The sequence below is a fragment of the Pinus tabuliformis genome, chromosome 7, assembly GCF_031772625.1.
Source record: "Pinus tabuliformis cultivar Carrire ecotype Pingquan chromosome 7, CPIR1, whole genome shotgun sequence".
Taxonomy (NCBI): domain Eukaryota; kingdom Viridiplantae; phylum Streptophyta; class Pinopsida; order Pinales; family Pinaceae; genus Pinus; species Pinus tabuliformis.
Genome location: NC_142293.1, coordinates 646948626 through 646962288, shown reverse-complemented (window position 1 = coordinate 646962288; position 13663 = coordinate 646948626). Strand labels below are relative to the sequence as shown.

General features: G+C 39.9%; 1 protein-coding gene across 1 annotated transcript in view; it reads right to left on the bottom strand.

Moving 5' to 3' along the window:
• Positions 1-2743: 2743 nt before the first annotated feature.
• LOC149249109 (peroxisomal membrane protein 13-like) overlaps positions 2744-13663 on the bottom strand; it is a 194842-nt gene continuing 183922 nt past the window's right edge. The window contains exons 4-5 of the mRNA XM_089458636.1: positions 3365-3457; positions 2744-3256 (exon numbers count right to left, since the gene is read on the bottom strand). Coding sequence (XP_089314762.1) covers positions 3044-3256; positions 3365-3457 — 306 coding nt within the window. The 3' untranslated portion in view covers positions 2744-3043. The remainder of the gene's footprint in view (positions 3257-3364; positions 3458-13663) is intronic.

The window sequence follows — 13663 nt, the reverse complement described above, 5'->3', positions numbered from 1 at the left end:
TATAGATAACACTCTCCATGCATGAAGGAAGCTCTAGGCTTGCCTTAGTAAAGGTTTTATTGAGTTGTTAATTTCCTTTAAAAATGTTGAGCCTCATGTCCATGAACACTGACTTTACCAACATAAAACTCGATCAATTGCTTTCTAATGGTTAGTGATTCTCCAATTGTGGGAATGGTTCTCAGTTTGCCAATATTGTTATTCCTATAGATAACACTTTCCATACATGAAAGAAGCTCTAGGCTTTCCTTAGTAAAGGTTCTATTGGGGTTCTAGGATAACCAAGTTGATGTGTCTATCTATGATAACTTGAATTTGAGATTTGAACCTAGATAATCGAGTTGATGTGTCTATTTATGAGAAACGCAATTTGGTCTGACGAGAAGTAGGACTCTTGATTTAAGATTATTCAAAAAGAAACTTTTTTCCAGCCCTAATCAGTCCAACTTTATGAAAAATATACATCAACCCAAAAGATCATTGAAAGTTTCAAAACCAAGTCACATAGAATTTGCATAGAATAGCTAAGTTGATGTCAAGGAATGATTTACAAGATCTGCCGAGAAGTAGGACTCGGCATTTAAGATTATTCAAAAAAAACTTTTTTCCAGCCCTAATCAGTCCAACTTTATGAATAATATACATCAACCCAAAAGATCATTGAAAGTTTCAAAACCAAGTCTCATAGAATTTGCATAGAATAGCTAAGTTGATGTCAAGGAATGATTTACAAGATCTGCTACAGAGAATAACCCAATAAACCCTTATTTATAAAATCAGTCTTCGGAGTAGGTCATGTGAATGCTCAACAACAACTACAAGTCTCTAAATAGCCACCACTGATCCAACTGAAGTTACCAAGAGGCATGACTAAGTTTTGTCTAGGTCGAGATTTGCATTAATAATATGGTCAAAATTTGTCACATTAAATCCTCCTAGAACCCAACGAAAATGCCTCAAATTTGTCTCATACATGGTCAAAATACATCACAAAAAAAATGCATTAGGTATTCTTGAATAACTAAATTCACTTTTGAATAATAGGACTGGAACCATAACTACTAGCAACCTGCAAGGATAAATGTTTTACAGTTCAATGTTGTGTGTGGATTTCATGGTTTCTTGTTGTTGTTTGTGCATGAGGCAACCTGCAACGATAAATGTTTTGTACAGTTCAATGCACAGTTCAATGCTTTGAGTGCATTACATGGTTTCCTGTGACAATTTGTGCATGAGTTTATACTGGAAATGAGTTTATACTATATAGGTTGTCTTGGAAATGAAAAGCAATAAGAACAGTGACAGTAAATGACTTGAAATGAGATCACATAGCTTGAGACAACTGAAATACATATTGTTCAAAAATTGAAATAAATAAAATGAAATACATATTGTGCAAAAACTTAAAAAAATTAAAATGAAATACATATTGTGCAAAAACTTAAAAAAATTAAAATGAAATACATATTGTGCAAAAATTTAAATAAAGAACCTAAATATAATGTGAAATGTTCTCTGATGGTATGTCTCTAGGGTTGGTGAAAGTTCGAATGTTGAAAAGCAAATTTAGCAAGGGTATGTCTTTTATAGTTTTTTGCACTTGAATTTGATTGGTAAAAAGCACTGACATGGATTGCAATCTCTCATTTTGAATGTGTGTTCTAGATTGATTTGGATGTGATCCAATGGTTGGGAATTTGTTATGGTTCATCCTTGTGCTTTGATCTGTTTTAATGGGAAATTTAATCGTTTGGGTGTCATTTATTGAACACAATGGGTTGAATTGTTGAATAACACAAGAGTTATGGCTGACATACATCAATATTTTATATGTGCAGGCATGAATGTGCATTGAGATACTTAAGTTCCAATTCAGTTTAGTGGGGGTTGAAATGATGGGTACCTTGTACTAGTGGAAGAGGGCATTTTGGGACAATTTATAGTCTTATTTGTTTTCTAGTTGGGACAAAATGTTTTGTACTCTTGATATTTAAAAGACTATTTATGGATAGTTGTGGGCCCAGTCAACATTTTGGGAAATTTTGGACATAAATTAAAAGATATTTGCACTTAATGTTATATATTTTGTTTAAATATTGGTTGCACATGTGTCAATTTTTTGTGGCTTGGTGGGACCAGTACTATAACCACTGGTCCCTGCACAACATTAGACATCTCTCTCCTAGTTTCAGATAGATTATTTTATTTTTTTTCTTTTTCTAGTTTGGTTGTGTCTAGAGCGGAGCTAAACCCAATGTTGGATGGAAAAACGATCTGCTCACTTGTGATACACTTTCACCAAGACTGTTCAAAGCTTGATTGTGCCAATAAACCCATGAGACAATTCCCTGCTCCCCCCACCCCTACATGTGGCTCCCACCTTCAACCCCTCTCTATGAGTTTTAGATAGATCCTTATTCTCGTAAATAAATTCCCCAAACCATTCTAGTAAAAAAATCACTGCAAAAGCAAAAATGGAACACAAATGCAACTATCTGACAGTTCACAGTTCATACAAAGTATTTAACTACATTTTGAACTTGTCATGTGACATTCATTAAAACAGGGAAAAAATTAATAACAATAAATCTCGCTTATTTAAGCTGCACATGTAAGCAAGGAACGTGGCTACCTTAATCCGTAAAAGTCACCTAACCAATGAATAAAAGAAACATAAACTTATATGCACCAATGAATAAAGGAAATGTAAAACTTTTCTGTACCAAACTCAACGAAGCAAATATGATAAAACAATTAGCATTATTGCCTTATTATCAGCAAATGGCACCATTCTATGTCTATGAAACAGACTGAAATAATCATTTATAAAAGTGCACCTTAGGTCCCTTTAAAGCTGTTTTCTTGATTTGATCTTTTCCATGTCTATAACTTGAACTTCCCTTAGATTCCCCACAATAAAGGGAGACAACAAGTATCAATACAAGCAAAGGACACCCAAAACATGAATTCACATGGCTATTATTTTTCGGAAATCTACTGAAAAATCATTGATCAATGTAACCACAGGGATCGCTGCAGATTGTTACTGTGGCCTACCACCTTTGTCCTGCCAGATATTGTCCCAGGGACCAGCTAACTGCTTCGGGTTTTCAACAAAATTGCGAGCAGATGTCCCTTGCCCTGGAAGTGCTTCACTTCCCCCTTGAGGTCTGATTCTTGGTCGTCTCAAAAAACCAAGCAATCTTAACACAAAGCGTGCAAGCTCGCCATATAATACACCAGAGCAATCAAATAGCTTCACCATTATATACAATCCAGAATAACAGATTAGATCAACATAATGAGCATAAAGATAGTACCAACATCAAATTTATGTGTGTTATGGAATCATGAACAAAATTACCTGAAGAAGGGCTGTTATGAAAAAATGAAATGCCTGAGTATTTTCATCAACAAGGATAGAAACCCGACCAAAAAATGTCACAACCCCATGCATCTGTGTTTCAAAATACAGATAAAAAATTAGGACAAACAAAACCTACAGTGATTCAATTACCATGTGCCATATAATTAACCAGCAATAAAAATCTCTCTCTCTCAATAAATCTTTCTTAATGGCTTGGTTTTTAGGCAGGAGAATGAATCAACTCCTAGGTATTCCTATTTTTTTTCATTAGCACTTGGAATATCGGTGTTTAGTACACTTCTCTAGTTAGATTAAGATAAGCCTTATGGAATGATTGAAATTTTGTGGTACCTGTCTGATAAAATTGAACACAAACGAAGAAGCAATCTTTTCAGATCAATACATCAGACAGTAAGGCAGGCCAGACCTTGAAAGGAAATCAATTAGGCCTTTCAGGACCAACCTGATGACGCACAGTCAGGACCTTACAGCTTGAAAGGACGAACCCGGTAAGACCAACCATGAAAAGACCTTACCCAACTACTCCAATAAACCTCAGGCTACAGAGAGAGTTATATAATTAAATAATTTTGTCAATTGTTCTGCCTAGCTCTTTTGAAGGAGTGGGAAGAAAATCTCTAATTATGTGCATCCAAGATGTAACCCAACTTTCACATAATGGATACTGGATCCCCAGGAAACATGGACAGAAATGGGAGATCATGCCAATAAGATCCTTGGCCCACGATTACTTCTAGTTTAGAAATGCTGAAATTTGACGAAGCTGCCAAAGGTAGCCGCAGGTAAGCCTGAAATTTTTTACTTGTTGGCTAAAAGTTGTTTCCACTAATGAACGGTGAACCAGAACAATCAGCACTTGTTAGTAATTGAAAAAAGGAAAGCAGAATGGACTTTGTTGGAAAGTATAAAGTTTAATAGAGGTGACTTACATAAGATGCTTTCCTAATATTCACTATTTTCAAATCAAAAGAACCTTTGAACCTTTAACGCTAGCATATTGTCAAGCCCACTATTGTAAGAAAAATGTTGTGGGTAAGAATGTTCCTCGAGAGTTTCTACTGAAAAGCAAAAACTAGAGTTAAGTGCAACAGCATAAGTTTCATGGATTAATAATCAAATCTCCAATATAGATATCCAGAAACTGTGTTCAGTTACTTTAAAAAAATGATAAAATGAAAAGGATTATAATTTATATCATGCTGTTGAGCATCAATGACCAAGAACACCATTGCTATGGGACATAACCTCCTGCAAACCGTAGACAAATACTAACTTGCCACACACATGCCAGTAAGAGTGATAACTGTAATGAGAACCACTTGTACCAGGTTATGCACACTGTAAAACCTCAGCTCAATAGCTAAGCAACCTCAAGACAAGTCACATGGATGATGGATCCCAATCAACATCACTGCTGAGTCCCAACACTGTCTGGTTTCAAGCAGGAAGCTCTTTGACTTTGGTTACCCTGGATAATAAGCATGCAGTTCCAAGAAATCCACCAATATCCCTTCCAGAATCCAAAATCAGCAATGGGTCATCATACATCAAGGAAAATTTTAAGCATGAAAAATTATCTTGAAGCCTAAAAACATTGGCGAAATTCACTAGTCCATAATATACAAATTAGAAAATGTTGATTGATGTATTTGTAAAATTATTCAAATTTATGATGATTTTATATATACTCTCTATATAATGTTTGCGATTTTTAAGGTAAAATAATTTTATATTGTAAAATTTGGGTGAATCATTGCTATAAAATATGGAAATTGGTGAATCTTTTTTTTGGACAAATCATGGAAAATTAGCCCACTTGCGAATATTAACCCCTAAAATTTTCCATGTCATACATGCGAGGTGAGATTTTGCAATGATCTTGCATTGACACAAGTATTTCACTTCCTACATGTTAATTTTAGGTATGTTCTATGCTTAGAGCAATTTATTTCAATTTTCACAGTTAGCTCAATATATTTTCCAGATTAGCAATCACATCAGCATTAAAGTAAAGTGCAGATAGAACATAAACATAAATCGCAGAAGACAAGCCAAGACAAGAGGACACAAGATGTGGCGCTAGCCAGGGACAAACCCCAATGTGGGGAAACCCTTGATCAATTCTTCTTATATGTTCTTCAATAGTTCAATAGAGAGAGCGAGAGAGAGATAATACGTTTACAACAGAAGTCAACACTTTGACTTATCTAGATAAGAGCATAGATCATCTCTAAGAAGATGATACATGAGATCAGTTGAAGACAAGCTGCATCAATTGATTCTCCAAGGTGACTCCTTCACCTATTGTTGTGCTGCATTTCATCATCATGTTGCACCTCACAGCGTTGCACCATGCTACACCCATCATCACTATGTTGCATATCATCACGCTTCATTAATCATGATTGTACCCATCACTGTACTCCATTATGTTCCATTGTTGCACCATATTGTCATACTGACCTGTGTGCTGGTTGCACCTTGCTTGCTTGTTGTCCCTAGCATGCTTGTTGTCCTTAGCATGCTTGTTGTCCTTTGCTGCTAAGTACCATACAGTTGTCCCAATGTTGGTTAGTTGTCCCTTGCATGCTTCTCTCCTTCGGAGACAGATGCTCCAGCTGAAACCCAGGATAAACACTCCAGCAGCTCCTCAGCTCCAATCTACCCTACAAAAAACCCCAGCATCAACCTCTAGGGACTACGTCATCCTTTTCTACCCTCTGCATCAGCTTTCCCGGCAGTTCTGGTAGTTCCCAGCAGTTCCAACTATTCTCGACAATTCCGGCTTCTGCCCTCTGCGTCATCTTTCCCAGCAGTTCCGGCAGTTCCCGACAGTTTCGGCTGTTCCAGCTTCTGCCCTCTGCGTCAGCTTTCCCGGCTGTTTTGGCAGTTCCCGACAGTTCCGGCTGTTCCCGGAAGTTCCGGCTTCTGCCCTCTGCGTCAGCTTTCCCAGCTGTTCTAGCAGTTCCCGACAGTTTCGGTTATTCCCGGTAGTTTCGACTTATGCCCTCTGCGTCAGTTTTCACGGTTGTTCCAACAGTTCCCGACAGTTCCGACTGTTCCCGGCAGTTCCGACTTCTTCCCTCTGCGTCAGCTTTCCCAACAATTCCAGCAGTTCCGACAGTTCCCGACAATTCCGACTGTTCCCGACAGTTCCAACTTCGGCCCTCTGTGTCAGCTTTCTCGGCAATTCCGACTGTTCCCGACAATTCCCGCCAGTTCTGGCTTCTGCCCTCTGCATCAACTTTCCCAACTGTTTCGGTAGTTCCTGACAATTCCGGATTCTGCCCTCTAGATTAGGGCAGCGTTATCCCGTAGGATCTCTCCTCCTACTAAAACCCAAAGACAAGTAGAGCGGAAGAGATCCCAAGTGTGTTGAAATGACTTGAAGGCCACCTCTATTTATACTAAAACGTTGAGCACAAGTGGGGTTTATTTGGTTGCTAGCCAACCTTGATGAATTGTCCCATAACACAAGTAAATTCATATCTCCATGAATACTTATTGGAATCGGATGATCTTTAGATCAATCCTACACCTCTCAATGAGAGGGATCCAAGAAAAATATCAGCTTCCATTAATAAGATGACCCACATGGAGTTTGGCCCTAGTTGCCAATTTTAACACTCCCTCTCAACTAAGGAGAACTCCATCCGTTGATCCATATGTCCGACTGTACTATCTCTCCCATCAGTGCCCTGCACTACTCTGCTAAGCTCTACTTTGCTCTGCTCCGCTTTGCTCTACTCTGCTGAGCTCTGCTCTGCTCTGCTGAACCATGAAGAAGAAGAATTGATCGAGAATGTCTCATACCATTCTCTATACTGACTTGAAGTCAGTTTCATCTAAAGAGAGTCTGTCACATCACTCTTACTGACCCGAAGTCAGTTTTATTGATCCCAGATCAATATCACAAGAGAGTGTCTCAAACCACTCATATTGATCCCAAATTAGTTTCATTGATCCCAGATCAATGGAGGTCATCCTAGCATAGGGAGTACAGTAGATACAACGATGCGTCCATCGATAGTACTACTATGGTCCCTAACCCATTTCCTTGCTCATTGATCAAATGAGAGGTACTTCCCATGAGTCCCGCATTGCATGGATAGGATGCCTCGACAGGAGAACTAATCATCTTGTCCACAGGAGAATGAATCATCCTGCCCCACAGTTGCCGCGGGAGAACTAATCATCCCAGCCCACAGGAGAACTAATCATCCTGTTTCACAGTTGCCACGAGAGAACTAATCATCCCGGCCCACAAGAAAACTAATCATCCTGTTCCACAGTTGCCACGGGAGAACTAATCATCCTGGCCCACAAGAGAACTAATCATCCTGTTCCACAGTTGCCATGGGAGAACTAATCATCCTAGCCCACAAGAGAACTAATCATCCTGTTCCACAGTCGCCACGGGGTATCACAGGGGAAGGTTGAACCTGTCATCCTGTACATATCGCACCACCAGGGGAGGGTGAGTCGCCCTGTGGTCGTATGTTGCTCCAATAAGTACCCCAAGCACCCCAAAGCTCCCAAAGCTCAATGCATGCAACATGCAAGACCCTTATAAGAAGGTCTCTCAACAACCCCAAGTCGTTCGGGAAATTCACACATTTGACCATTCCCGGGGCTTTGACAAAATGTCTGTGACTCGTACATCAGTCTCAATGTGATGGAGCCTCCTCGCTCATCGACTTACCATATCCCAGATAAGGCAGTATCTGATGTCTATCTGCTGGAGCAATCATAGAATACGGGATTCCTCGATAATCGAATCCCCCCTCTGGTTGTCACAGAGAATCACAGTGGTATTCATCATGCATACAAACAACTCACTGAAGAGCTTGCACAACTAGGCAGCTTCATACGAGATCATACTCGTAGTTATGTATTCGGTCTCGACGGTGCTTATAGAAACCGACTTCTGCTTCCTGCTCATCCATGATATCGAAGCAGAACCCAAAGAGAACCAACGCTGAGAAGTGCTCTAGTGATCCTCCACACTGCCTGCCCAATCAACATTCAAATAATCATGCGACTTCATATTTTCGGCAGTGTATCTCAATCCATGAGAGATTATGCCCCGAAGATATCTCAGAAGATTCTAGCACCAATCCAGTGAGGCTCAACCAAATATGAGCTCACCATGCTAACTGCAAAACATATGTCTAGACGAAAGTTCACCAAGAACATCAATGCAAATGAGTTTATGAAACTCAAAGGCATTTCCCAAATCTAGTCTGGCATCATCACCATATAACTTCTAAAAGTTAAGATCCTCGAGGTAGTCACGGGCTTGTTGTTTAGCATTCCACATCCGAAATCCAACTCCCTCTTACTTCTGCAAGTGAGAGGGTCTGCACCTGTTTGAAATAGGTCGTCCTCAGAAGGTGCTAGTATGAGAGGTCTATCATCCACAACCTTCAAACGATGGTTTGGATCGGCTTCACTCTAAGTGAAGCTCAGCTTCATCTGACAGCGATCAATCCTCTCATACTATGCCCGAGGAATTTTTCTTGAAGCCATAAAGGGATTTCTTCCACCTACATACGTGAGATTCCTGCTCATGAATCTCAAACCCCTCGGGTTGTTCCAAACTTGTGGACTTGCTACATGAGGGGAATGGTTCCCTTGTAATATTTTCCTTCGGTACATCTAAGACATGTACTTTCATGCTCTTTTTGAATTCAGGCATCCCTGTCACCATCTAACTCATAGACCTCCGGTGTTATGTGTCAATGGACATGGTCCCCAATGGACTTCTTGCAACTTAATACAACTCTGAACTCAAAAACATCTTTGAAAATTCTATTTTCAAACACATACCTTTCCATCAATGAGTGCCACCCTGTAACCTTTGACTTCCATTGCCGAAATGGACACCAGATTCTTCTTGCGATCAAGTACATAAAACAGATTCTGTAAATGAATCGAGTTACCCTCATTCAATTGAGGGGTAACATTCCCTACACCCTTTCCGGGACAGGCGGCATCAGCTCCAAGTATAATCCCATGGTTGTTTCCATCTCTACCAAATTAGAGAGTGCACCCTTCTATCTGATGAAGTGCCTTGAAGCACTACAATCAATAAGCCAGATTCCCAAAGAATCTGAAGGAGAGGGCCAATACAAGATAACGCTTCTTTATCTTATCAAAAACAGCATTTGATTCTTCATACCTGGGGTTCCTTCCCTTCTTTGAAGAGTCGGCCATTTCCTTGATGACCTGCTTTACCTGTCATTCCTTTGATCATTGAAGATATCCCTGGAATAATTGTTATCTTCATCAAGAGATGTGTCTCTGCCATTCAAACACTCCTTCGCATAATGGCTGAACTTATTGCAACCGAGGCATCTGCCTTTCCTTCCACCCTTAGATTCGGACTTCCCAATGAAGTGATCTTTAGGTAGGCCGTTAGAAACTTCCGTTGCACCATTCTGATAATATTCTCTGCTTCGACTTCACCCTCGGTGAATTTGAAGAGGGATGAGGAACCTACCGATCCTTTTGTCCTTTCCCAACTATCTTCAGTGACTGCTCTTTCACTCTTGCTTGGGCATTGTCTTCACCTCAGCTCTGATTCCATGTTAATTTTAGGTATGTTCTATGCTTAGAGCAATTTATTTCAATTTTCACAGTTAGTTCAATATATTTTCCAAATTAGCAATCACATCAGCATTAAAGTAAACTGCAGATAGAACATAAAAATAAATTGCAAAAGACAAGCCAAGACAAGAGGACACAAGATGTGGCACTAGCCAGGGACAAACCCCAATGTGGGGAAACCCTTGATCAATTATTCTTATATGTTCTTCAATAGTTCAGCAGAGAGAGAGAGAGAGTACATTTACAACAGAAGTCAACACTTTGACTTATCTAGATAAGAGCATAGATCATCTCTAAGAAGATGATACATGAGATCAGTTGAAGACATGCTGCTTCAACTGATTCTCCAAGGTGAATCCTTCACCTATCTTGTGCTGCATTTCATCATCATGTTGCACCTCACCACGCTGCAACATGTTGCACCAATCATCACTATGTTGCATATCATCACGATTCGTTAATCATGACAGTACCCATCACTATACTGCATTATGTGCCATTACTGCACCATGTTGCCATACTAACCTATGTGCTGGCTGCACCTTGCTTGCTTGTTGTCCCTAGCATGCTTGTTGTCCTTAGCATGCTTGTTGTCCTCTGCTGCTAAGTACCATACAGCTGTCCCAATGTTAGTTAGTTGTCCCTTGCATGCTGCTCTCCTTTGGAGACAGATGCTCCGGCTGAAACCCGGGATAAACACTCCGGCAGCTCCTCAGCTCCAATCTACCCCACAAAAAACCCCAGCATCAGCCTCTGGGGACTGCGTCAGCCTTTTCTGCCCTCTGTGTTAGCATTCCTGGCAGTTCCGGCTTCTGCCCTCTGCGTCAGCGTTCCCGGCAATTCCGGCAGTTCCGGCTTTTGCCCTCTGCGTCAGCTTTCCCGGTTGTTCTGGTAGTTCCCGACAGTTTTGGCTATTCTCGGCAGTTCCGGCTTCTGCCTCTGCGTCAGCTTTCCCAGCTGTTCTGGCAGTTCCGGCTATTCCCAGCAATTCCAGCTTCTGCCCTCTATGTCATCTTTCCCGGCTATTCTGGCAGTTCCCGACAGTTCTGGTTGTTCCAAGCAGTTCCGACTTTTGCCCTCTGCGTCAACTTTCTCGGCAGTTCCGGTAATTCCAACAGTTCCGGCTGTTCTTGGTAGCTCCCAGCAGTTCCAGCTTCTACTCTTTGTGTCAGCTTTCCCAGCAGTTCCACAGTTCCCGGCAGTTCCAACTGTTCCTGACTATTCCCAACAATTCCGGCTTTTGCTCTCTGTGTCAACTTTCCTAGCTGTTCCAGTAGTTCCCAGCAGTTCAGCAGCGTTATCCCTTAGGATCTCTCCTCCTACTAAAACCCAAAGACAAATAGAGAGGAGGAGATCCCAAGTGCGTTGAAATGACTTGAAGGCCACCTCTATTTATACTAATACGTTGAGCACAAGCGGGGTTTATTTGGTTGCTGGCCGACCTTGACGAATTGTCCCATAACACAAATAAATTCATATCTCCATGAATACTTATCAGAATCGGATGATCTTTAGATCAATCCTACACCTCTCGATGAGAGGGATCCAAGAAAATTATCAGCTTCCATTAATAAGATGACCCACATGGAGTTTGGCCCTAGTTGCCAATTTTAACACTACTACTTGTAAAACCTCTCTTGCAATACATTTAATAACCTAAACAAAACCTCTGCAGTCTAATCTTCAAGAAGAAATATATGTCCCCACCATATCAGTGATCTTTTCAAGCTCTCGCCAGTCAATAACAGGATAATGAGCCACGTGATTACGGATTCTTCACAAAAAGGAATGCTCAATAACAGTCATCTGCTCATTCTCTTTAATATGTTCTCTGATCTCTGTGCTCAAAATCCCAAAGGCCTCTCCTCTATGAATATCCTATGGTCTTCATAATGATGTTTGCTAGCTCTATGCAAAATCTCAGTATCCTGCTGTTCAAACTGCAACAATAGTTTTCACAATATCAGTAAGATGCCCTGCTTCATCCTGCATATTTTTGCTTCAATCTCTCCAAGGAAGCTCAGGATCTATTGTGATCTTCACATTATGATCCCTGACCTCTTTTTGATGATCATTGATCTCTGAAATGGTTCTTGTATAATGAGTTGCCCACTCCTCTCTCTAAGCTTATAATGCTGTAAGTTTCGTTCTTTATCAACTTATTTTGATTAATTCACGCAAAACACACCTTTTCTTCTTTTTCATTTATCATTCATCAATCATACTTATTTTCCTTAGTAGTATCCCATGAAAGAATTTGAATAAATCAGATCTGCATTTCACATTTTCATTTTCACTATTTTTTATTTTTGTGCTCATTTTTTCTGGATTGCAACCTTGAACACTTGTGGCATAATATTTCACATTTACTCTCAAGTCTGTAGGTTTCTAATTACCAGATCGTATCTCATAATGAAGAGAAGTGCTATCCTCTGTGAGTTTACATTGGCCTATGAATTTTGCAAGTTTTAGTGGCAAATCTATCATCGGCTCTAAAATTTGTTAAAAAATGTGTGGTCCACTCCACATGTTACAAAACAGTAACACGTGAGACAACTCTCGACAATACATAAGACGCAATCCAATTTATGAGTTATCTTGTTCACAAGTTACCTCAAAAAAATGGGTGATGTGGTGCACATCTTCTAACTTCTTGCTTCCAGAGGAAAATTCACCACTCAAATTCCTTTCTATAAGTTCTTGTCTTATCATCGTCTGCTAGTCCCTATAAATGGTCTAAAAACTGCAATATGTACATGAGCCATCTGATTAGTCCTGGAAATTACTTTATACCCCGCTCCCTATGACAGCACCACTACATTACATCTCTATGTCATAATGCCATCTCAACCAATCATTGGTTATTTGTTCATAACATATCAGTGTGCTGATTAGTAAGAAAAATCAACCATCATGGCCCTAATGCCTTTGTGGAACTTTTGGCCAGTACAGAATCCAGATACAATATACACATAGGGTTTCCAGCCAAATAATCCATGACCTCCAAGCCAATTGATATAAATCATAACATAAATAGGCAAGACAAATAAGCTGATCTTACATGCATTATCAAGTAAATCAAGAAGTCAATTTACCCCAGAAATTTATCGTGTTACCCTTCCCTTGTTAAAAGATCCTGAATTCTTGAAGGCTAACAATTCACAAGGATGAGTGTTAGCATAAAGCAAGACTTCTTGAGTTCAAGGGAGACGTGACCATAATATGCATTGATGTTGCCCAATCGACTGAGGGTCATGTTTTCTCATTTCACATAAAGAGTTCTGGATTGGCATGGCTGTGAAGGACAGCTTAAGTAGATAATTTTTCCTATTAGTAAATTTTAGCAACTTCTTCATGAAGTCTTCTTTTATTGAAATAGACATGGAGGACATCATATCGACAAGGCTTGGGAAATATCTTTGCTCTGGAAAATGAAATGAAAAACTACATAGGAGGGATGATGAATGGGATCTCAACAGAATTTCATCAAACATATGGAGAAGTCAACAACATTCTCAGGCATCCTATACGGATCTTCACTAAGAGAGGTGGCCAAGTCTTATAAGGCACTAGTAGAATCATGGAGTATGTTCAGGAGCGCATAAAAATACAAGGATAAAGTTCAATGATATTTACACATGCACTATTACCATCATGCAGGCAGAT